The following is a 22,229-nucleotide window of genomic DNA, read 5'->3' on the forward strand; positions in this document are numbered from 1 at the left end:
TATACCCATTTCAATTATTTATTTTTACCAGTGAAACCAATATAACATCTCAACATTCACAAATATACATTTCTGACATTCAAAAACAAATCAGTGACCAATATAGCCACCTTTCTTTGCAAGGACACTCAAACGCCTGCCATCCATGGATTCTGTCAGTGTTTTGATCTGTTCACCATCAACATTGCGTGCAGCAGCAACCACAGCCTCCCAGACACTGTTCAGAGAGGTGTACTGTTTTCCTTCCTTGTAAATCTCACATTTGATGATGGACCACAGGTTCTCAATGGGGTTTAGATCAGGTGAACAAGGAGGCCATGTCATTAGATTTTCTTCTTTTATACCCTTTCTTGCCAGCCACGTTGTGGAGTACTTGGACGCGTGTGATGGAGCATTGTCCTGCATGAAAATCATGTTTTTCTTACCTTGCAGACTTCTTCCTGTACCACTGTTTGAAGAAGGTGTCTTCCAGAAACTGGCAGTAGGACTGGGAGTTGAGCTTGACTCCATCCTCAACCCGAAAAGGCCCCACAAGCTCATCTTTGATGATACCAGCCCAAACCAGTACTCCACCTCCACCTTGCTGGCGTCTGAGTCGGACTGGAGCTCTCTGCCCTTTACCAATCCAGCCATCTGGCCCATCAAGACTCACTCTCATTTCATCAGTCCATAAAACCTTAGAAAAATCAGTCTTGAGATATTTCTTGGCCCAGTCTTGACATTTCAGCTTGTGTGTCTTGTTCAGTGGTGGTCGTCTTTCAGCCTTTCTTACCTTGGCCATGTCTCTGAGTATTGCACACCTTGTGCTTTTGGGCACTCCAGTGATGTTGCAGCTCTGAAATATGGCCAAACTGGTGGCAAGTGGCATCTTGGCAGCTGCACGCTTGACTTTTCTCAGTTCATGGGCAGTTATTTTGCGCCTTGCTTTTTCCACACGCTTCTTGCGACCCTGTTGACTATTTTGAATGAAACGCTTGATTGTTCGATGATCACACTTCAGAAGCTTTGCAATTTTAAGAGTGCTGCATCCCTCTGCAAGATATCTCACTATTTTTGACTTTTCTGAGCCTGTCAAGTCCTTCTTTTGACCCATTTTGCCAAAGGAAAGGAAGTTGCCTAATAATTATGCACACCTGATATAGGGTGTTGATGTCATTAGACCACACCCCTTCTCATTACAGAGATGCACATCACCTAATATGCTTAATTGGTAGTAGGCTTTCGAGCCTATACAGTTTGGAGTAAGACAACATGCATAAAGAGGATGATGTGGTCAAAATACTCATTTGCCTAATAATTCTGCACGTAGTGTATATATATATATATTTATTTATTTATTTATTCATTTCTCCTCTCACGCATCTATACAATTTAATTAATATTAATATCTGTAGGCACAACACTAGTGTACGTCGGTGATAGTGGGGGGTTGGTGCTGCCAGTGTCATCTGGTCCTCACTTGTATGGGTAATATATATATGTATATTTATATATTTTCATTTCTCCTCTCACGCATCTATACATTTTAATTCATATTAATATTAGTATGCCCTTTTATTATTAGCTACAAGCAACAAATTGTTTTATTGTAGCTATGACCAAGCATCATGTCACGATTATTTATTGTGTTAACTGCTTTTATTTATTATTTTTATTTTATATTAACTTTGTCAGTTACTTTTAATGCTCTGTATCTACATTTTTCCAAATGTTTCTTTATGCACATATGTGTCTTTTTAGACTTGATAAAGGAGCACTGTCTGCTCCGAAACGTGTTGTCTACCTTGAAATAAAGAAAAGTGTGTATCAAATACTGACCTGGTCGTACAGTTGCGCTGACAGTGTCTCTACTAAGGGTGTGTACCCTCTCATGGGTCCCATCCCCTCCCATTTTATTGTTCACCTCACAAGGGCTGGCAACCCATCCAAGTGAGGACCAGACGACACTGGCAGCACCGACCCCCCCACTATTACCGACGTATACTAGTGTTGTGCCTACGATAGCAAAACCACACAAGGTGAACCTGAATTTCTCCAAAACGACCCTCTCCGTCAAGTACATACCACCCTATGAGCGCCTTTTCCCCTCTTCTTGCCTTTTTTGCTGGTTGTAGGTTGAGTGGCGAGAGCTACAGCTCGGTTTGTTCCCTTATACCCTGCCAAAGCTCTGCGGCGATGTGCTGTTTGTCACCTAAACATATTAGTTTCAGCACAGCCTGTTGCCGCTTCCCAACTGCAGTGCTACACTGCTTCCAGCTACTGACTTAAGGACTGACTTGTGCCATCCCAGGGTACGACTCTCTCCCTGCCTCCACAATGTTCACCCAGTGTGCCGTCAGGGAAATGTAGCGTCCCTGGCCACAAGCACTTGTCCATGTGTCGTTAAGTGGACCTTCCCAATAACTGCGTTGGTCAGGGCACGGGTGATGTTATGGGACACATGCTGGTGTAAGGCGGGGACGGCACACCGGGAAAAATTGTGACGGCTGGGGACTGGGTAACGAGGGATGGCCGCTGCCATAAGGCCGCAGAAAGCCTCAGTATCCACAAGCCTAAATGGTAACATTTCCAGGGCCACAATTTGGAAAGTTGAGCATTTAGTGCTACGTATGGCCTGTGGGTAGGTCTCAGGGTATTTACACTTTCGATCAAAGGCCTGTGTTATGGACATCTGTACGCTGCGCTGGAACACAGAAGTGGATTTGCTAGCTGATGGTGCTTGTGAAGGTTAAGGTGCAGGGCAGGAGGCATTCGGGCATGTGTCTTGGACAGGGTATTGGCCAGCATGTAACACAGGGGAAGAGGAGGCAGTGGTGTGGACCCAGGCACACCTATTAGGGTGCTTTGATGCCATGTGGCGGATCATGCTGGTGGCGGTGAGGTTGCTAGTGTTCACGCCCCTGCTCATTTTGGTACGGCATAGGTTGCAAATTACAATTATTTTATCGTCCACACTTTCCTCAAAAAAGCGTCAGACTGCGGAACACCTGCCCCTTGGCAAGGGAAATTGCCGCAAAGCAGTGCTTTGGGGAACAGTTGCTGGCCTGTTTGGTGTGGCAAGCCTTCTCCCTTTTGCCACCCCACTGCCTCTTCCAGCCTGTTGCAGTGTTGCCCTCCCTCTCTGTACTGCTGTCCTCGCTCGGCTTGCCACCTTCCCAGGTTGATTCAGTGATTTCATTATTCACCACCTCCTCTTCCACTTCCTCACTCTGGTCATTCTCCTGACTTGTTGATTCAACAACAACCTCAACAACTGTGTATCATCCTCATCATCAACCTTTTGAGACACTAATTGCCGTTAACTTATTGGCAACTGTGTCTCATCATCCACCTCGTGAAACACTAATTGCTGTTCCCCACTGTCATCTTCTTGTGACTGTGGATGCTCATGTGTTTGGGCATCTGTGCACACGATCTCCTCATGTCCCTCTTCAAGCGGGCTTGGCGAGAGGCCCAAATAATGGAATGGCGATAAAAAGAGCTCCTCTGACTATCTGAGTGTGGGATCACTTGTTTGGCAAGACTCTCCATGATGAGAGGAAGGAGGATCAGGGTGAGAATTCTGTTGACCAGACTTTTTCTACTGAGACTGGACTTTGTGGAAGATAGGGTGGAGCTTAACCAACTAGAAGCATTATCTGCTGCAATCCAACCAACCACATGGTTGCATTGGTCTGACTTCAAGAGTGGTGTCCTGTGTCGCCCTGCAAACTGGGACATGAAGCTAGGTATCATGGATAAGTGTGTTTCTTGTGCTCTGGCAGCAGGCACGGTTTCACCGCGCCCAGGTCCACGGCCTCTGCATGCACCATCAGCAGCACTGCCTCTTCCCAGTCCCTTATTGCTCTCCTTCTGCATATTAAATGGTATACAGTACAGACCAAAAGTTTGGACACACCTTCTCATTCAAAGAGTTTTCTTTATTTTCATGACTATGAAAATTGCAGATTCACACTGAAGGCATCAAAACTATGAATTGACACATGTGGAATTATATACATAACAAAAAAGTGTGAAACAACTGAAAATATGTCATATTCTAGGTTCTTCAAAGTAGCCACCTTTTGCTTTGATTACTGCTTTTCACACTCTTGGCATTCTCTTGAGCTTCAAGAGGTAGTCACCTCAAATGGTCTTCCAACAGTCTTGAAGGAGTTCCCAGAGATGCTTAGCACTTGTTGGCCCTTTTGCCTTCACTCTGCGGTCCAGCTCACCCCAAATCATCTCGATTGGGTTCAGGTCCGGTGACTGTGGAGGCCAGGTCAACTGGCGCAGCACCCCATCACCCTCCTTCATGGTCAAATAGCCCATACACAGCCAGGCGGTGTGTTTGGGGTCATTGTCCTGTTGAAAGATAAATGATGGTCCAACTAAACGCAAACCGGATGGAATAGCATGCCGCTGCAAGATGCTGTGGTAGCCATGCTGGTTCAGTATGCCTTCAATTTTGAATAAATCCCCAACAGTGTCACCAGCAAAGCACCCCCACACCATCACACCTCCTCCTCCATGCTTCACGGTGGGAACCAGGCATGTAGAGTCCATCCGTTCTCCTTTTCTGTGTCGAACAAAGACATGGTGGTTGGAACCAAAGATCTCAAATTTGGACTCATCAGACCAAAGCACAGATTTGCACTGGTCCAATGTCCATTCCTTGTGTTCTTCTGCTTATTGCCTGTCCTTAGCAGTGGTTTCCTAGCAGATATTCTACCATGAAGGCCTGATTCACACAGTCTCCTCTTAACAGTAGTGTTGCGAATAGTTCCTGGCAAACATTGCTTGTTTGCGTTCGGCGCTGCGGGCGAACATGTGCGATGTTCGGTCCGCCCCCTATACATCATCATTGAGTAAACTTTGACCCTGTACCTCACAGTCAGCAGACACATTCCAGCCAATCAGCAGCAGACCCTCCCATCCAGACAGCATCCATTTTAGATTCATTCGGAAGCTGCATCCACAGTGAGAAGAGAGACAGATTTTTTTTTTACTTGAAAAATCGGCAAAATAATGATTGTGTAATATGCGAATTTTTGCAATTCGAATTTTCAGATTCTAATTTTTATTGCGAATTTTTCAACTTCCAACTATTAGACAAAGAAGATTATAGCACTATATTAGCTAAATTGCTCTATATTCGATTTTTTTTCGAATATTCGCTATATTGCTATAACTTATTTTTTTCGACAGGGTGCCTACAGGACGTCCTCAAGCAGGCCAGGAAGGTGTGTGGCCATTTCAGGCGTTCCTACACGGCCATGGCGCACTTTTCAGACATTCAGTGCCGAAACAACATGCCAGTGAGGTGCTTGATTTGCGACAGCCTGACACGTTGTAATTCAACACTCCTACCCAGGCTTACAGGACGTCCTCAAGCAGGCCAGGAAGGTGTGTGGCCATTTCAGGTGTTCCTACACGGCCATGGCGCACTTTTCAGACATTCAGCGCCGAAACAACATGCCAGTGAGGCGCTTGATTTGCGACAGCCCGACATGTTGGAATTCAACAATCCTAATGTTCGACCGCCTGCTCCAACAAGAAAAAGCCGTCAACGAGTATTTGTATGACCAGGGTGTCCTCCTGTAGTGCCTCAGAAGGTATAATGCCCTCCTGTAGTGCCCTAGTAGTAATAAGTCCCTCCTGTGGTGCCCTTAATAGGTATAATACCCTCCTGTAGTGTCCCGGTAGTAATAAGGCCCTCATGTGGTGCCCCAAATAGGTATAATATCATCCTGTAGTGCCCCAGTAGTATTAAGCATCTCCTGTTCTGCACCATAGGTATAATATCCTCCTATAGTGCCCAAGTAGTTATAAGGCCCTCCTGTGGTTCCCCCTATAGTTAAAATACCCTTTTTTAAGGGGCCTCAGAAGGTATAATGCCCCTGTAGTTCCAGCAATACTTATAGTGCCCCCTAATAGTTATAATGGCCCCCACATAGTGCACCCATGTAAAATGACCTCTTCAGTGTCCCCAGTATTTGCAAATGCCCTTGTAGTTATAATCAATCTCACAGTGGCTTCAGCAGGTATAATGCCAACATTTAGTGCCCATAGCATTCTCAAAGTCCCCACTGTGGACACGATATAAAAAAATACTCACCTGACTTCCCACCGCTGGAGGTCCAAGTTGCAGTCTTCTGGATTCAGACGGGCATGTTGAAGTCACCACGCCGTCTGTGTCTTGACGCAGGCGTGCGTGATGAAATTATCTTGCTGTCTTAGACCCAGCACAGGCAGTTGCTTGGTGACCGTTCGCGCCGTTCTACAAGCAAGCGGCCACATTAATCCAACTGTATCGCCGTACTTGGGTCGGCGAGGCAGTTTTATAGCTACCAGCCATAACATTCGGGGCCCTGGACAAAACATCAGGGGCTCAAGTCCTGAATGTTTTGACCTAGCGACGCTGCTGGTTCTGTGTGTGGTCTGAGCTGGGAGTGCTGAGAGACAATGAGGCTGGGATTAGCCTGAGATTTGGGGAGTTCCGCAACTCCTAGGGATAAGGGTTGCATGGTCAGCATCGGGCAGACGACTAGACCACAATCCCCCAAAAGACAGTGGTGTGGTAACAGCCAGGAGACTGATGGACATTAGGCTGCGAAAGCCGTACGGGTTCACGTATGTGTGAAGGGTGACTTAGGTGAGTCAGGTATATACTTTGTTTAGGTAGAGCCCAGACGGGCAGGCTTTCAACTTATTTTTGTATTGTTTGTTTGTGTTTGTGTCGCAATGAAGCACGAGTTGGGACATGGAAATCTGCTGTCTGCGAAGGTATTTGTGAGGATGATCCCCGGAACGAAAGCTGCCTCTCAGAAATATGTATTTGTTTATTGTAAGTTTTTGCTCGGTCACACTAAAACATGTATGTATAGATGTAGAATGTTACTGTGACTGTAAAGTTTTAAATAAAAAAATATAATAAAAAAAAGGTGATACAGGAGTGATGCTAGAAACCCAGTGAAAGCATTAAACAGCAGTTCAATTCCACTTATCTTAACATTGCTGATCCATAACTTTGTGCACTTCGTTTTGCAGGCCATTCCCGTAACCCTTAAATATGCTTGGGATATAACTGTCTTAATAATATAATGCCCCTTTCAATCCCTTTGTAATAGGAAATGGCCTATTTTGATAACCATGAAAATGCTGTGGGTGCCCTTCTCACAAGACATTCAATGGATACTTCTGAGATTAAAAAAGTAAGTATAAGTAATGTAATGTACATATGTATTAACAAGAGAACAGTATCAGATAAATATCAAGTCCTACAATTGCACTGAAATCCTGTCATTATAATAGAAGCTGTCATTCGTGTTTTTTTACACTATTTCTGGACAAATTTGATTTGTCGTGAAGCCGAACTTTCTCGTTCTTCGTTGTAGCAATTAGTGATGATCGAGCATCAAAATATTCGGGTGTTCGGGCCGAACACATTGCTATATTCGTGTGCTTGGCCGAGCACCCGAGTATAATGGAAGTCAATGGGAGACAACAAGGCACCCCCTGCTCTGAAGAGGGGAGGGTGCCTGGTCCATTGGAAAAGGTCAGAAGGTGACCAAAACACCAACAAAATGGATCGGGAACACCATGGGGACGATGTCTGAATGCATCTTGGGCTGCTAGGTCGCTGCTGGGAACCATGTTGTCCGAGTTGTACGCCACTTTTACAGACTGACAAAAATACGCACAAAACCCCCCCAAAAAAAATATTTTACAGGAAAATTTGTTAGGAAACATTCTATCCTATATATTAAATTTATATAAAGTGCAAGTGCTGCAAAAAAATTACAAGCAAGAGGCACTCCGAAAAAGCCTGTATATCACATAAAGGAGGGCCTCATTCACATTGTGGTACAATTGTTCAGGTAGTGGGACTCCTACACTCATAAAGCCTATGAACTAAGTGAAAGGGCTGCCAAAAATTACAAGAAACTGGCAATCCAAAACACCCTTTGTTACACAGGAGGAAGGCATCATACACACCCTTGAAAAATTATGATTGATGACCTTCAAAAACATTTCGAGCAAGGGCCTGCTGATCTGACCATCTAAAACCTTAGGGGAGAGGGCCTGCTGCCGCATTGGTGACTCTAGATAACCTCTGGGCGATTGCACATCCTCGTGACGGCGACGATCCATTTGGATGTCTGCCCTATCAACTTTCGTTGTTCTTTTCTGCGCCTACCATGGTGATCACGGGTAACGGAGAATCAGGGTTCGATGACGGAGAGGGAGCTTGAGAAAGGGATACCACATCCAAGGGAGGTCAATGGCTGAAATCTGATTGGCTGTTGTTGCCTTGCCACTTTTTTTTGTCATAATTGTGAACCACCCAGAGAGGGAGGGACAAGTTATTAAAGCAGAAACATCCAAGGAATGCGGCAGGCGCATGGCAATTACCCACTCCTGACTCGGGGAGGTAGTGACGATAAAGAACAATACAGGACTCTTAAGATGCCCTATTATTGGAATGAATAATAAAAAATTACAGGGAATGTCACTGCGGTATTTTGGATGAGGAAACGTTATACCGGAAAGGCCCTGCTGCCGCTTTGTTGACTCTAGATAACTTCTGCCTGATCGCACGTCCCTGTGATGCCCATGACCCATTAGGATATCTTCCCTATCTTCCCTTACATACCTAACATGGTGACCACCGGTAAAGGGAATTATTGTTCGATTTCGGAGAGGGAGCTGTCATGGTCTTACCTTCTTGCTGTTCTCCTTCGTTTGACATGTGCTGGCGGCCATCTTGGTTTCTGGGTTTCTTGTAGCCTCCCACCCTGCGGCTGCTCCTTCCCACTGGGAGGAGCTGGATGCCTAGCTCATATATATAGGAGGTCTGTGGCTTCAGTTCCTTGCTTGGTCCTCCTGTGTTCACATGCTTCTAAGACTGCTGCTGCTTCTGGTTCCTGATCCTGGCTTCGTCTGACTACCCTGCTGGTTCCTGATCCAGGCTTCGTCTGACTACCCTGCTGGTTCCTGATCCAGGCTTCGTCTGACTACCCTTCTGGTTCCTGACCTCTGGCTTCGCAAGACCCTGCTTCGGTTTAGCCATCCGTTTGGACTTTCGCCTTACAGCTTGATTTTCAATAAAGCCTTCTTATTTCCACTTATCTCTTGTTGTACGTCCGGTTCATGGTTCCATGACATTAGGACCAAGCCATGAATTCTGACGGTACAGGGCCATCCTCGCTACCTACGCTGGTTGCCAGACTTGATCAGCAGGATCACCTGTTGGGTCGGTTCGCTGTGGCGTTGCAAACCCTGCTTGAACGCACGGCTCATTTAGCTTCCGTTGCCGATGGGTCGGTTGTCGCTCCTGGGCCCGCTCCTACTGCCGCTCCGGTTGTTGCGCCAGAGTCTACCCCGACACCTGTTGCTGCGCCTGCGGTGTTTCGGGGTATGACCGGTTCTGCCCCCCTTCCACAGCGCTTTGGGGGAGAGCCAACTCAGTGCCGAGGTTTCCTTAACCAGGTGGGCATTTATTTCGAGTTGCTGCCACATGCCTTTCCTACTGAGAGATTAAAGGTGGGCTTCTTGATCTCGCTGCTCTCGGACAAGGCCTTGGCCTGGGCCAGCCCTTTATGGGAGAACAACAATCCGGTGGTTGCCGAGTTTTCCGGTTTTGTTGCTTCTCTTCGGAAGGTATTCGATGTGCCGGCTCGTGCTGCCTCTACTGCGAAGCTCCTTATGTCCATCAGACAGGGTTCACGATCCGTAGCTGAATACGCCATTGAGTTTCGTACCCTGGCAGCAGAGGTGGGCTGGAATAATGAGGCTCTGGTCGCTGCTTTCTCTGATTGTCTCTCGGATGCCTTGAAGGATGAGGTTGCAGCTAAGGACCTACCAGTGGAGCTCGAGTCTCTTATTTCTTTCCTGATTTTGATTGACACCAGACTCAGGGAGAGACCTTCCTTTAAGGAGAGCCTGCGGAGGTCTTCTAACAGATTGGCGCCTACGTTTGCTGTCCCACCCGTGCCTCCCTCTCCTCCCACGCTTCCTGGGGATGACTTGTCTGGGGGTGAACCCATGCAGCTGGGGTTTGCTCGCCTGTCCGAGGGGGAGAGGGTACTCCGGAGACGCGAGGGCCGATGCATGTACTGTGGTCTCGGTGGGCATTTTCGGTTGGCATGCCCGAACCGTCCGGGAAACGTTCGCACCTGAGATCCTGTCGGGGGCAGATCTTGGGTGGAGTCTCCTCGTCCCCGGTTTCCCGTGTTGACAAACCACTGATTACTGTTGTCCTCTCCTGGGTCGGGGGCTCGGTGACGACCCAGGCGTTGGTGGACTCTGGTGCTGGTGGTTTGTTCATTGATAGTGTGTTCGCTGCCGCCAATTCCATTCCTCTGCAGCCTCGAGGTTCCCCACTGGCTCTTGAGGCGATAGACGGCAGACCCCTTCTGCCGCCACACGTGACTCATGAGACCCTTCCAGTGGGGATGGCCATTGGTGCCGTTCACAGAGAGTCGGTCTGTCTCCAGGTTATTTCGTCTCCACACTACTCGGTGGTCTTGAGGTACCCCTGGCTCCAGAAGCATAATCCGACTTTCGATTGGAGATCGGCCGAGATCCTCTCGTGGTCACCGCAGTGTGGGGCTAGTTGCATCCATGGGCCTGTCAAGTTGCTGTGTACTTCCTCGGACTCTCTGTTGCCTCCTGAATACGAGGAGTACCGGGATGTATTCGATAAGGTGCGTGCGGTTGCCCTACCTCCGCACCGCCCATACGATTGTGCCATAGAGTTACAATCTGGTGCCGTTCCTCCTCGTGGCAAAGTCTATCCACTGTCGGTAGCGGAGAATGAGGCCATGGAGGAGTACGTGAGGGAGGCGCTTTCACGCGGACACATTCGCAAATCCTCGTCCCCGGCAGGGGCTGGATTTTTCTTTGTGAAAAAGAAGGGCGGTGAGTTGAGGCCTTGCATCGATTACAGGGGTCTCAATCGCATCACGATCAAGAACGCTTACCCGATACCCTTGATTTCCGAGCTGTTCGATCGCCTCAAAGGGGCCACGGTCTTTACCAAACTCGACCTGAGGGCGGCATATAACCTGGTAAGGATCAAGGCGGGCGATGAGTGGAAGACCGCGTTTAACACCAGGACCGGTCATTATGAATCCTTGGTTATACCCTTTGGGTTGTGCAATGCGCCCGCAGTCTTCCAGGAATTCATCAACGATGTTTTCCGTGACCTGTTGCAGCAGTGTGTGGTGGTCTATTTGGATGACATCTTGGTATATTCTGAATCCATGGAGGCCCACATTCTGGATGTCAGACGAGTGTTGCAACGGTTACGAGAGAACAAGCTGTTCGGTAAGCTTGAGAAATGCGAATTTCACCGATCCCAGGTGACCTTCTTAGGTTACATCATTTCCGCTGAGGGGTTCTCCATGGATCCTGAGAAGGTTTCGGCTGTCTTACAGTGGCCCCAGCCCAGTGGTCTTCGTGCCCTGCAGCGCTTTTTGGGCTTCGCCAATTATTATCGGAAGTTCATCAGGGACTTTTCCATGCTAGCCAAGCCTCTCACGGATCTGACCAGGAAGGGCAGTAATCCCCAGGTCTGGCCGCTCGAGGCCATCCGAGCTTTTGAGGCTCTAAAGTCCGCCTTTGTGTCGGCTCCGATTCTGTCGCATCCCAACCCTGGGTTGCCTTTTGTCCTCGAGGTGGACGCGTCTGAGACGGGAGTAGGCGCCCTTCTGTCTCAGCGTAGAACACCAGAGGGTCCTCTGCTTCCTTGTGGGTTTTACTCCCGGAAACTGTCTTCCGCGGAGTGCAACTATCAGATTGGTGACAGGGAGTTATTGGCCATCGTGCAGGCCCTTAAAGAATGGAGGCACTTGCTCGAGGGCTCGGTGGTTCCGGTTCTCATCCTGACGGACCACAAGAATCTGACCTACCTCTCTGAGGCCAAGAGATTGACACCACGTCAGGCCAGATGGGCTCTGTTCTTGTCACGTTTTAATTACGTGGTCTCCTACCTACCCGGTTCCAAGAACATCAGAGCGGATGCCTTATCACGGCAGTACTCCGAGCTGTCCGGGGAGGAGTCGATTCCGACTTCGGTCATACCTCCGAATCAGATCCTGGCCGCCATTCGCACCAGCCTGACCTCTCCCCTGGGTGAGCAGATTTTGGCGGCTCAATCTGGTGCTCCCTCTGGGAGACCCAACGGCAGATGTTTTGTGCCTGAGGAGTTGCGCACTCGGTTGTTGCGAACCTACCATAACTCCAAGGCCGCAGGGCATCCTGGAAAGAATCAGCTGTCCTGGGCTGTTTCACGTCTGTTCTGGTGGCCTTCTCTACGTTCCGACATCGCCGCATATGTAGCGGCATGCTCCGTTTGTGCCCAGAGTAAGTCCCCTCGGCACCTTCCGTTGGGCCTTTTGCAACCCATAGCCACCGGGGAGCGTCCATGGTCACACCTGGGGATGGATTTCATTGTGGACCTCCCTGCATCCCGAGGCCATACGGTCATTCTCATGATTGTGGATCGGTTTTCCAAAATGTGCCACTGTGTTCCTCTCAAGAAGTTACCCTCTGCACAAGAGTTGGCCACGATTTTTGCCAGGGAGTTTTTCCGGTTGCACGGGTTGCCCAAGGAGATTGTGTCGGATCGGGGGAGTCAGTTTGTGTCCAGGTTCTGGCGCGCCTTTTGCTCCCAGTTGGGGATTCATCTCTCTTTCTCCTCGGCCTACCACCCTCAGTCCAATGGGGCCGCAGAACGATCCAATCAGGCCTTGGAGCAATTCCTTCGTTGCTATGTCTCCGATCACCAAGATAATTGGGTTGACCTCCTGCCTTGGGCTGAGTTTGCCAGGAACACGGCGGTGAACTCTTCCTCTGGGACGTCTCCCTTCATGGCCAATTATGGGTTCCAACCTGCCGTGTTACCGGAGGTATTCTCTCCACAGGATATTCCGGCTGTGGAGGATCACCTTTCCGTCCTACGTGCTTCTTGGGTACAGATCCAGAGATCCCTTGAGGTCTCTGCGCAGCGCCAGAGACTCCAGGCTGATCGCAGACGAGCACCCGCTCCTTCCTACCAGGTCGGAGACCGCGTATGGTTGTCCACCCGCAACCTCAACCTTCGAGTGCCCACTCCCAAGCTGGCACCTCGCTTTGTTGGTCCCTTCCGAGTGCTTCGCAGGGTAAACCCGGTAGCCTATGCCCTTGCGCTTCCTCCTGGCATGCGGATCTCCAACGTGTTTCATGTCTCCCTGTTGAAGCCACTGGTGTGTAATCGTTTCACTTCCTCGGTTCCTCGGCCTCGTCCGGTCCAAGTGGGCAATCGTGAGGAGTATGAGGTGAGCAATATCCTGGACTCACGCCTGGTCCGCGGTCGGGTGCAGTTTCTGGTCCATTGGCGTGGTTATGGTCCAGAGGAGCGTTCCTGGGTTCCCTCCGCAGATGTCCATGCTCCTGCCTTGCTCCGAGCCTTCCACGCACGGTTCCCTCAGAAACCGTTCTTTACTCCGCGGAGGAGGGGCCCTTGAGGGGGAGGTACTGTCATGGTCTTACCTTCTTGCTGTTCTCCTTCGTTTGACATGTGCTGGCGGCCATCTTGGTTTCTGGGTTTCTTGTAGCCTCCCACCCTGCGGCTGCTCCTTCCCACTGGGAGGAGCGGGATGCCTAGCTCATATATATAGGAGGTCTGTGGCTTCAGTTCCTTGCTTGGTCCTCCTGTGTTCACATGCTTCTAAGACTGCTGCTGCTTCTGGTTCCTGATCCTGGCTTCGTCTGACTACCCTGCTGGTTCCTGATCCAGGCTTCGTCTGACTACCCTGCTGGTTCCTGATCCAGGCTTCGTCTGACTACCCTTCTGGTTCCTGACCTCTGGCTTCGCAAGACCCTGCTTCGGTTTAGCCATCCGTTTGGACTTTCGCCTTACAGCTTGATTTTCAATAAAGCCTTCTTATTTCCACTTATCTCTTGTTGTACGTCCGGTTCATGGTTCCATGACAGGAGCCTGATAAACGGCTATGGCTAGTACTTCAAAGCAAGGCAGCATGAGTTGCGGGCCTGCATATGAGCTGACCCCGTAAAAGATTTTAAGTGCGGGCCTGCTGCTGAGCTGAGGTGGAACTGACAAACCCAACTTGAATTTGATGGCTGCATTAATCTGCAGGTGACGGTGATACAGCGCCACAGATTATTGCCATCTGCATCTTTCTAAACAATCTGTGACCCCAGTCTTTTACCCAGACTCTGTCATTGTGCCACTATGTGGCCTCCTCATGCTCCCATCTCCACACCATGTCACCTTTCCACTCATTTTTATCACCATGCTGATGCTGCTTAAAAGGCCTTAAACTGATCACCAGGCCCACAATTTAATTAAGGTTTTGTAATCGATAAACCAACTTGCATGTGTGGGCTGCATCAGTGGCATAGCTAGAATTGACTGGGCCCCACAGCAAATTTTTTTATGGGGCTCCATCCTTTTTAGCGACCCCTTCATTTCATGCCGCCTCCATTTCTGTGGCTAGTAAAGATCGCTCTTTCAGACCAGGGCCGGCAGCTGTTCCATCAGTTCTATACACTGTCTATACTGTCACTGTATCTAATTTCATTTTGTAATACTGTTGAGGGGGCCCTGACCACATCCTTTAGTCCTCCTCCTCCTAGATGGGCCCCTTCAGGGTCAGGGCCCCAAAGCTGCAGCTTCCCCTGCTTCCCCTATAGCTACGGCCCTGGTCTGAATTAATCTGCAGGTGACCGTGATACAGCTCCACAGATTGTTTAGAAAGATGCAAATGGAAACAATCTGTGGCCTCAGTCTTTTATCAAGACTATGTGGCCTCCTCATGCTGCCATCTCCACACCATGTCAACTTGCCACTCATTTTTATCACCATGCTGCTGCTAATGGTGATGCTGCTTAAAAGGCTTAAACTGAATCCCAGGCCCACAATTTATTTAAGGTTTTGTAAATGATAAACCCAACTTGAATTTTTGGGCTGCATCAGTGGCGTAGCTAGAATTGACTGGGCCCCACAGCCAATTTTTAGATGGGGCTTCATCCCACGGTAATTTTTTAGCGACCCCCTTCCTTTTGTGCCTCTCCCATTCCTGTGGCTAGTAAAGATCGCTCTCTTAGACCAGGGCTGGCAGCTGTTCACTTTTATACACTGTCAATAATGAGACTGTATATCATTCTATTGTGTATTACTGTTGAGGGGGCCCTGACCAAATCCATTAATCCTCCTCCTGGATGGGCCTCAAAGCTGCTGCTTCCCCTATAGCTAGTGCCCTGGTCTGCATTAATCTGCAGGAGACCGTGATACAGCTCCACAGATTGTTTCTATCTGTATCTTTCTAAACAATCTGTGGTCTCAGTCTTTTATCTAGACTCTGTCATTGTGCCACTATGTGGACTCCTCATGATGCCATCTCCACACCATTTCACCTTGCCACTCATTTTTATCACCATGCTGCTGCTGATGCAGCTTAAAAGGGCTTAATGTGATCACCAGGCCCACAATCTAATTAAGGTTTAACGCACAAAACCAAATAAAAAAAAACGATTTTTATAGGATAAATTGATTTAAAACATATATTTTCTGTATATTTACTTCTATATATAGTGCAAGTCCTGCCAAATATTACTATGAAGAGATATGCCGATAGAACCTGTATATCACATAAAAGAGGGCCTCATTCACATTGAGTTGCGGGCCTGCAGGTGAGCTGACCCTGTAAAAGATTTTAGGTTTGGCCCTGCAGGTGAGCTGACCCTGTAAAAGATTTGAGTTGTGGGCCTGCAGGTGAGCTGACCAAGTAAAAGATTTTAGGTGAGGGCCTGCTGGTGAGCTGACCCTGCAAAACATTATATTTTTATATTTAATGCCCTGCTGCTGAGCTGACCCTCTTAAACATTAGGGGCGAGGGCCTTCTGGTGAGCTCACCCTGTAAAAGATTATATGCGATGGCCTGCTGCTGAGCTGAACCCTCTAAAACATTAGGGGCGAGGGCCTGCTGCTAAACTGACCTTCTAAAACATTATGGGCGAGGGCCTGCTGCTAAGCTGACCCTCTAAAACATTAGGGGCGAGGGCCTGCTGGTGAGCTGACACTCTAAAACATTATTTGCAAGGGCCTGCTGCTGAGCTGAACCTCTAAACATTAGGGGTGAGGGCCTGCTGCTAAGCTGACCCTCTAAAACATTAGGGGTGAAGGCCTGCTGCTGAGCTGACCCTATAAAAAAAAAATGGAGTGGAGGTGTTCTGTTCCAGTATCTTGCATTGTGTATTGGTATGCTTCCCCCCCCCCCTGTTTTCAGGTTCTAGTTAGTTTAGCCTAGCCACTCCCTGTTTTCACAGTGATGCCTTGCTCATGGCGTGCTTAGCTTTCTGAGTAGCAGTATCCATCTTCTGAGTTAGGAGTTTTTTGGGGCATAATTCTTTTATCATCTGGATTACCCTGCAACATCTTGCAATACAATCTCCGGATTAAAAGGCTACTTGATTAACACCTGGGTGTCTGATGGGTATGCTGTAAGTGGAGAAAGTCAAATTCAACAAGTCACTCCCGTGCGCATAGAGGTTGCTCTACACAGGTGCTTGATTGTATATAGCTGACTTTTGAAACGCCACAATAAAAGAATTGCCTTAGTACTCTCCTTCTCTTGCTAAGGATAGAATATTCCCCTCCTCCAAGTAATAAGACATCAAGAGTGACCCACCTGGAGCAGCCAGCAAAGCACTGGAAATATACCTTAGACCAGTGATGGCGAACCTTTTAGAGACCGAGTGCCCGAACTGCAACTCAAAAACCACTTATTTATTGCAAAGTGCCAACACGGCAATTTAATCTGAATACTACAGTCCAATATAGTATATCTTCTGTGTACTTTATCATTTAGCTATAATAGCCTGCCTGCATTCAATTTGCTGCCTGTGCTGCTCATAGTGCGCCCTGCACTGATGAATGGCAGGAGAAGTCTAAGGCATATCGGTACACCATAGACTTTTTCCAGCGTGTGGGTGCCCACAGAGAGGGCTCTGAGTGCCGCATCTGGCACCTGTGCCATAGGTTCGCCACCACTGCCTTAGACCCTGCAGGACATGATGGACGGAAGAGACAGTATCTGGAGTATATTCCCACAGTCCCGGCTCCTGGACGCAGGTCCCACCAATACATCATCGATCATTCCAAACCTTCCACATACATGGAGTATGACCCCATGGTGAACTACTCAGCCAGGCTCCTCCTGTGCAAGGAGAAACCTGACAAAGCAACCAAAAGAAGGCGGGCCTATAGTCAAGGAGAAGTACATACAGCCTCTAAAAGAAGTAGAACCCATAGTCAAGGTGAAGGCTAAACGGCTTCTACTGAAAGAAGTAGGACCTATAGTCCAGGTGAAAGCCATACAGCCTCTTCTAAAAGGAGTGGAACATCTAAGATAATGGTGGAAGCTAAATGTTCTTCTGACTCGGATCCTCCATCTCCAGATGTAAATGAAGGAGAAGACATTGTTGCACAGTACGATGTTGACAATGCTGGAAATTCCTTAGAGTCCTTTAAAAAACTAGACAAAGATTTAAAGCCAAAATCTGGGAAGAGCAAGCGTATAAGAGAGCACAACCTCTCTTATAGACACATCAGTGGGATGGTTACGCTGAGAATAGCGTTATCGTCACTAATAGGGATGAGCGAACTCGAACTGTATAGTTCGGGTTCGTACCGAATTTTGGGGTGTCCGTGACACGGACCCGAACCCGGACATTTTCGTAAAAGTCCGGGTTCGGGTTCGGTGTTCGTCGCTTTCTTCGCGCTTTTGTGACGCTTTCTTGGCGCTTTTTGAAAGGCTGCAAAGCAGCCAATCAACAAGCGTCATACTACTTGCCCCAAGAGGCCATCACAGCCATGCCTACTATTGGCATGGCTGTGATTGGCCAGAGCACCATGTGACCCAGCCTCTATTTAAGCTGGAGTCACATAGCGCCGCCCGTCACTCTGCTCTGATTAGCGTAGGGAGAGGTTGCGGCTGCGACAGTAGGGCGAGATTAGGCAGATTAACTCCTCCAAAGGACTTGATTAACTGATCGATCTGCAGCTGTGGATCATTGAGCTGCTGATCCTCAATTGCTCACTGTTTTTAGGCTGCCCAGACCGTTTGTCAGTCACATTTTTCTGGGGTGATCGGCGGCCATTTTGTGTCTTGTGGTGCGCCAGCACAAGCTGCGACCAAGTGCATTTAACCCTCAATGGTGTGGTTGTTTTTTGGCTAAAGCCTACATCAGGGTGAAGCTGTCACACCAAGTGCATTTAACCAGCAATAGTCTGTTCATTTTTTGGCCATATACAAAATCAGGGGCAAGCTGCGCCTGTCACCAAGTGCATTTAACCCTCAATGGTGTGGTTGTTTTTTGGCTAAAGCAAACATCAGGGTGAAGCTGTCACACCAAGTGCATTTAACCAGCAATAGTCTGTTCATTTTTTGGCCATATACTAAATCAGGGGCAAGCTGCGCCTGTCACCAAGTGCATTTAACCCTCAATGGTGTGGTTGTTTTTTGGCTAAAGCCTACATCAGGGTGAAGCTGTCACACCAAGTGCATTTAACCAGCAATAGTCTGTTTATTTTTTGGCCATATCCCAGTCTAATTCTGTCACTAAATCCATACCGGTCACCCAGCGCCTAAATACTAGGCCTCAAATTTATATCCAGCTAAATCTGTCCCTAGTGCTGTAGCTGGGCGAGTTATTTAGTGTCCGTTCAAGCACATTTCTTGTTCTGGGTTGAAATACAATTCCCAATTTAGCAATTTCATAATTTAGTGGTTTCTGCTATATCAGAGCTATTTGAAATCTATCCCTAAAAGGGTATATAATATTCAAGGTGCACATTGGGTCATTCAGAATAACTTCACACACACCCGCTACTGTGTATTTCCAAGTCTAATTCTGGCACTAAACCCATACCTGTCACCCAGCGCCTAAATACTAGGCCTCAAATTTATATCCAGCTAAATCTGTCCCTAGTGCTGTAGCTGGGCGAGTTATTTAGTGTCCGTTCAAGCACATTTCTTGTTCTGGGTTGAAATACAATTCCCAATTTAGCAATTTCATAATTTAGTGGTTTCTGCTATATCAGAGCTATTTGAAATCTATCCCTAAAAGGGTATATAATATTCAAGGTGCACATTGGGTCATTCAGAATAACTTCACACACACCCGCTACTGTGTATTTCCAAGTCTAATTCTGGCACTAAACCCATACCTGTCACCCAGCGCCTAAATACTAGGCCTCAAATTTATATCCCGCTAAATCTGTCCTTAGTGCTGTAGCTGGGCGAGTTATTTAGTGTCCGTTCAAGCACATTTCTTGTTCTGGGTTGAAATACAATTCCCAATTTAGCAATTTCATAATTTAGTGGTTTCTGCTATATCAGAGCTATTTGAAATCTATCCCTAAAAGGGTATATAATATTCAAGGTGCACATTGGGTCATTCAGAATAACTTCACACACACCCGCTACTGTGTATTTCCAAGTCTAATTCTGGCACTAAACCCATACCTGTCACCCAGCGCCTAAATACTAGGCCTCAAATTTATATCCCGCTAAATCTGTCCCTAGTGCTGTAGCTGGGCGAGTTATTTAGTGTCCGTTCAAGCACATTTCTTGTTCTGGGTTGAAATACAATTCCCAATTTAGCAATTTCATAATTTAGTGGTTTCTGCTATATCAGAGCTATTTGAAATCTATCCCTAAAAGGGTATATAATATTCAAGGTGCACATTGGGTCATTCAGAATAACTTCACACACACCCGCTACTGTGTATTTCCAAGTCTAATTCTGGCACTAAACCCATACCTGTCACCCAGCGCCTAAATACTAGGCCTCAAATTTATATCCCGCTAAATCTGTCCCTAGTGCTGTAGCTGGGCGAGTTATTTAGTGTCCGTTCAAGCACATTTCTTGTTCTGGGTTGAAATACAATTCCCAATTTAGCAATTTCATAATTTAGTGGTTTCTGCTATATCAGAGCTATTTGAAATCTATCCCTAAAAGGGTATATAATATTCAAGGTGCACATTGGGTCATTCAGAATAACTTCACACACACCCGCTACTGTGTATTTCCAAGTCTAATTCTGGCACTAAACCCATACCTGTCACCCAGCGCCTAAATACTAGGCCTCAAATTTATATCCAGCTAAATCTGTCCCTAGTGCTGTAGCTGGGCGAGTTATTTAGTGTCCGTTCAAGCACATTTCTTGTTCTGGGTTGAAATACAATTCCCAATTTAGCAATTTCATAATTTAGTGGTTTCTGCTATATCAGAGCTATTTGAAATCTATCCCTAAAAGGGTATATAATATTCAAGGTGCACATTGGGTCATTCAGAATAACTTCACACACACCCGCTACTGTGTATTTCCAAGTCTAATTCTGGCACTAAACCCATACCTGTCACCCAGCGCCTAAATACTAGGCCTCAAATTTATATCCCGCTAAATCTGTCCCTAGTGCTGTAGCTGGGCGAGTTATTTAGTGTCCGTTCAAGCACATTTCTTGTTCTGGGTTGAAATACAATTCCCAATTTAGCAATTTCATAATTTAGTGGTTTCTGCTATATCAGAGCTATTTGAAATCTATCCCTAAAAGGGTATATAATATTCAAGGTGCACATAGGGTCATTCAGAATAACTTCACACACCCGCTACTGTGCATTTCCAAATCTAATTCTGTCACTAAACCCATACCTGTCACCCAGCGCCTAAATACTAGGCCTCAAATTTATATCCCGCTAAATCTCTCGTTACCGCTGTCCTGTTGTGGCTGGGAAAGTTATTTAGTGTCCGTCAAAGCACATTTTTTGTTCTGGGTTGAAATACAATTCCCAATTTAGCAATTTCATAATTTAGTCGTTTCTGCTATATCAGAGCTATTTGAAATCTATCCCTAAAAGGGTATATAATATTCAAGGTGCACATTGGGTCATTCAGAATAACTTCACACACACCCGCTACTGTGTATTTCCAAGTCTAATTCTGGCACTAAACCCATACCTGTCACCCAGCGCCTAAATACTAGGCCTCAAATTTATATCCCGCTAAATCTGTCCCTAGTGCTGTAGCTGGGCGAGTTATTTAGTGTCCGTTCAAGCACATTTCTTGTTCTGGGTTGAAATACAATTCCCAATTTAGCAATTTCATAATTTAGTGGTTTCTGCTATATCAGAGCTATTTGAAATCTATCCCTAAAAGGGTATATAATATTCAAGGTGCACATAGGGTCATTCAGAATAACTTCACACACCCGCTACTGTGCATTTCCAAATCTAATTCTGTCACTAAACCCATACCTGTCACCCAGCGCCTAAATACTAGGCCTCAAATTTATATCCCGCTAAATCTCTCGTTACCGCTGTCCTGTTGTGGCTGGGAAAGTTATTTAGTGTCCGTCAAAGCACATTTTTTGTTCTGGGTTGAAATACAATTCCCAATTTAGCAATTTCATAATTTAGTCGTTTCTGCTATATCAGAGCTATTTGAAATCTATCCCTAAAAGGGTAGATCATATTGAAGGTGCACATAGGGTCATTCAGAATAACTTCACACACACGCTTCTGTGCATTTCCAAGTCTAATTCTGTCACTAAATCCATACCGGTCACCCAGCGCCTAAATACTAGGCCTCAAATTTATATCCCGCTGAATTTGAATACAATACATTGGGCCAAATAATATATTTGTTGTTGTGGTGAACCATAACAATGAGAAAAACATCTAGTAAGGGACGCGGACGTGGACATGGTCGTGGTGGTGTTAGTGGACCCTCTGGTGCTGGGAGAGGACGTGGCCGTTCTGCCACATCCACACGTCCTAGTGTACCAACTACCTCAGGTCCCAGTAGCCGCCAGAATTTACAGCGATATATGGTGGGGCCCAATGCCGTTCTAAGGATGGTAAGGCCTGAGCAGGTACAGGCATTAGTCAATTGGGTGGCCGACAGTGGATCCAGCACGTTCACATTATCTCCCACCCAGTCTTCTGCAGAAAGCGCACAGATGGCGCCTGAAAACCAACCCCATCAGTCTGTCACATCACCCCCATGCATACCAGGGAAACTGTCTCAGCCTCAAGTTATGCAGCAGTCTCTTATGCTGTTTGAAGACTCCGCTGGCAGGGTTTCCCAAGGGCATCCACCTAGCCCTTCCCCAGCGGTGAAAGACATAGAATGCACTGACGCACAACCACTTATGTTTCCTGATGATGAGGACATGGGA

At 47.2% G+C, this 22,229-nt stretch overlaps 1 protein-coding gene across 1 annotated transcript in view; it reads left to right on the top strand.

Annotated features, from left to right (window-relative positions):
• LOC122939473 (ATP-dependent translocase ABCB1-like) overlaps window positions 1-22,229 on the top strand; it is a 578,859-nt gene that overhangs the window by 361,602 nt on the left and 195,028 nt on the right. Inside the window, exon 18 of the mRNA XM_044295545.1 lies at window positions 7,110-7,193. Coding sequence (XP_044151480.1) covers window positions 7,110-7,193 — 84 coding nt within the window. The remainder of the gene's footprint in view (window positions 1-7,109; window positions 7,194-22,229) is intronic.

The sequence above is a fragment of the Bufo gargarizans genome, chromosome 5 (genome assembly GCF_014858855.1).
Source record: "Bufo gargarizans isolate SCDJY-AF-19 chromosome 5, ASM1485885v1, whole genome shotgun sequence".
In the NCBI taxonomy this organism is placed as follows: domain Eukaryota; kingdom Metazoa; phylum Chordata; class Amphibia; order Anura; family Bufonidae; genus Bufo; species Bufo gargarizans.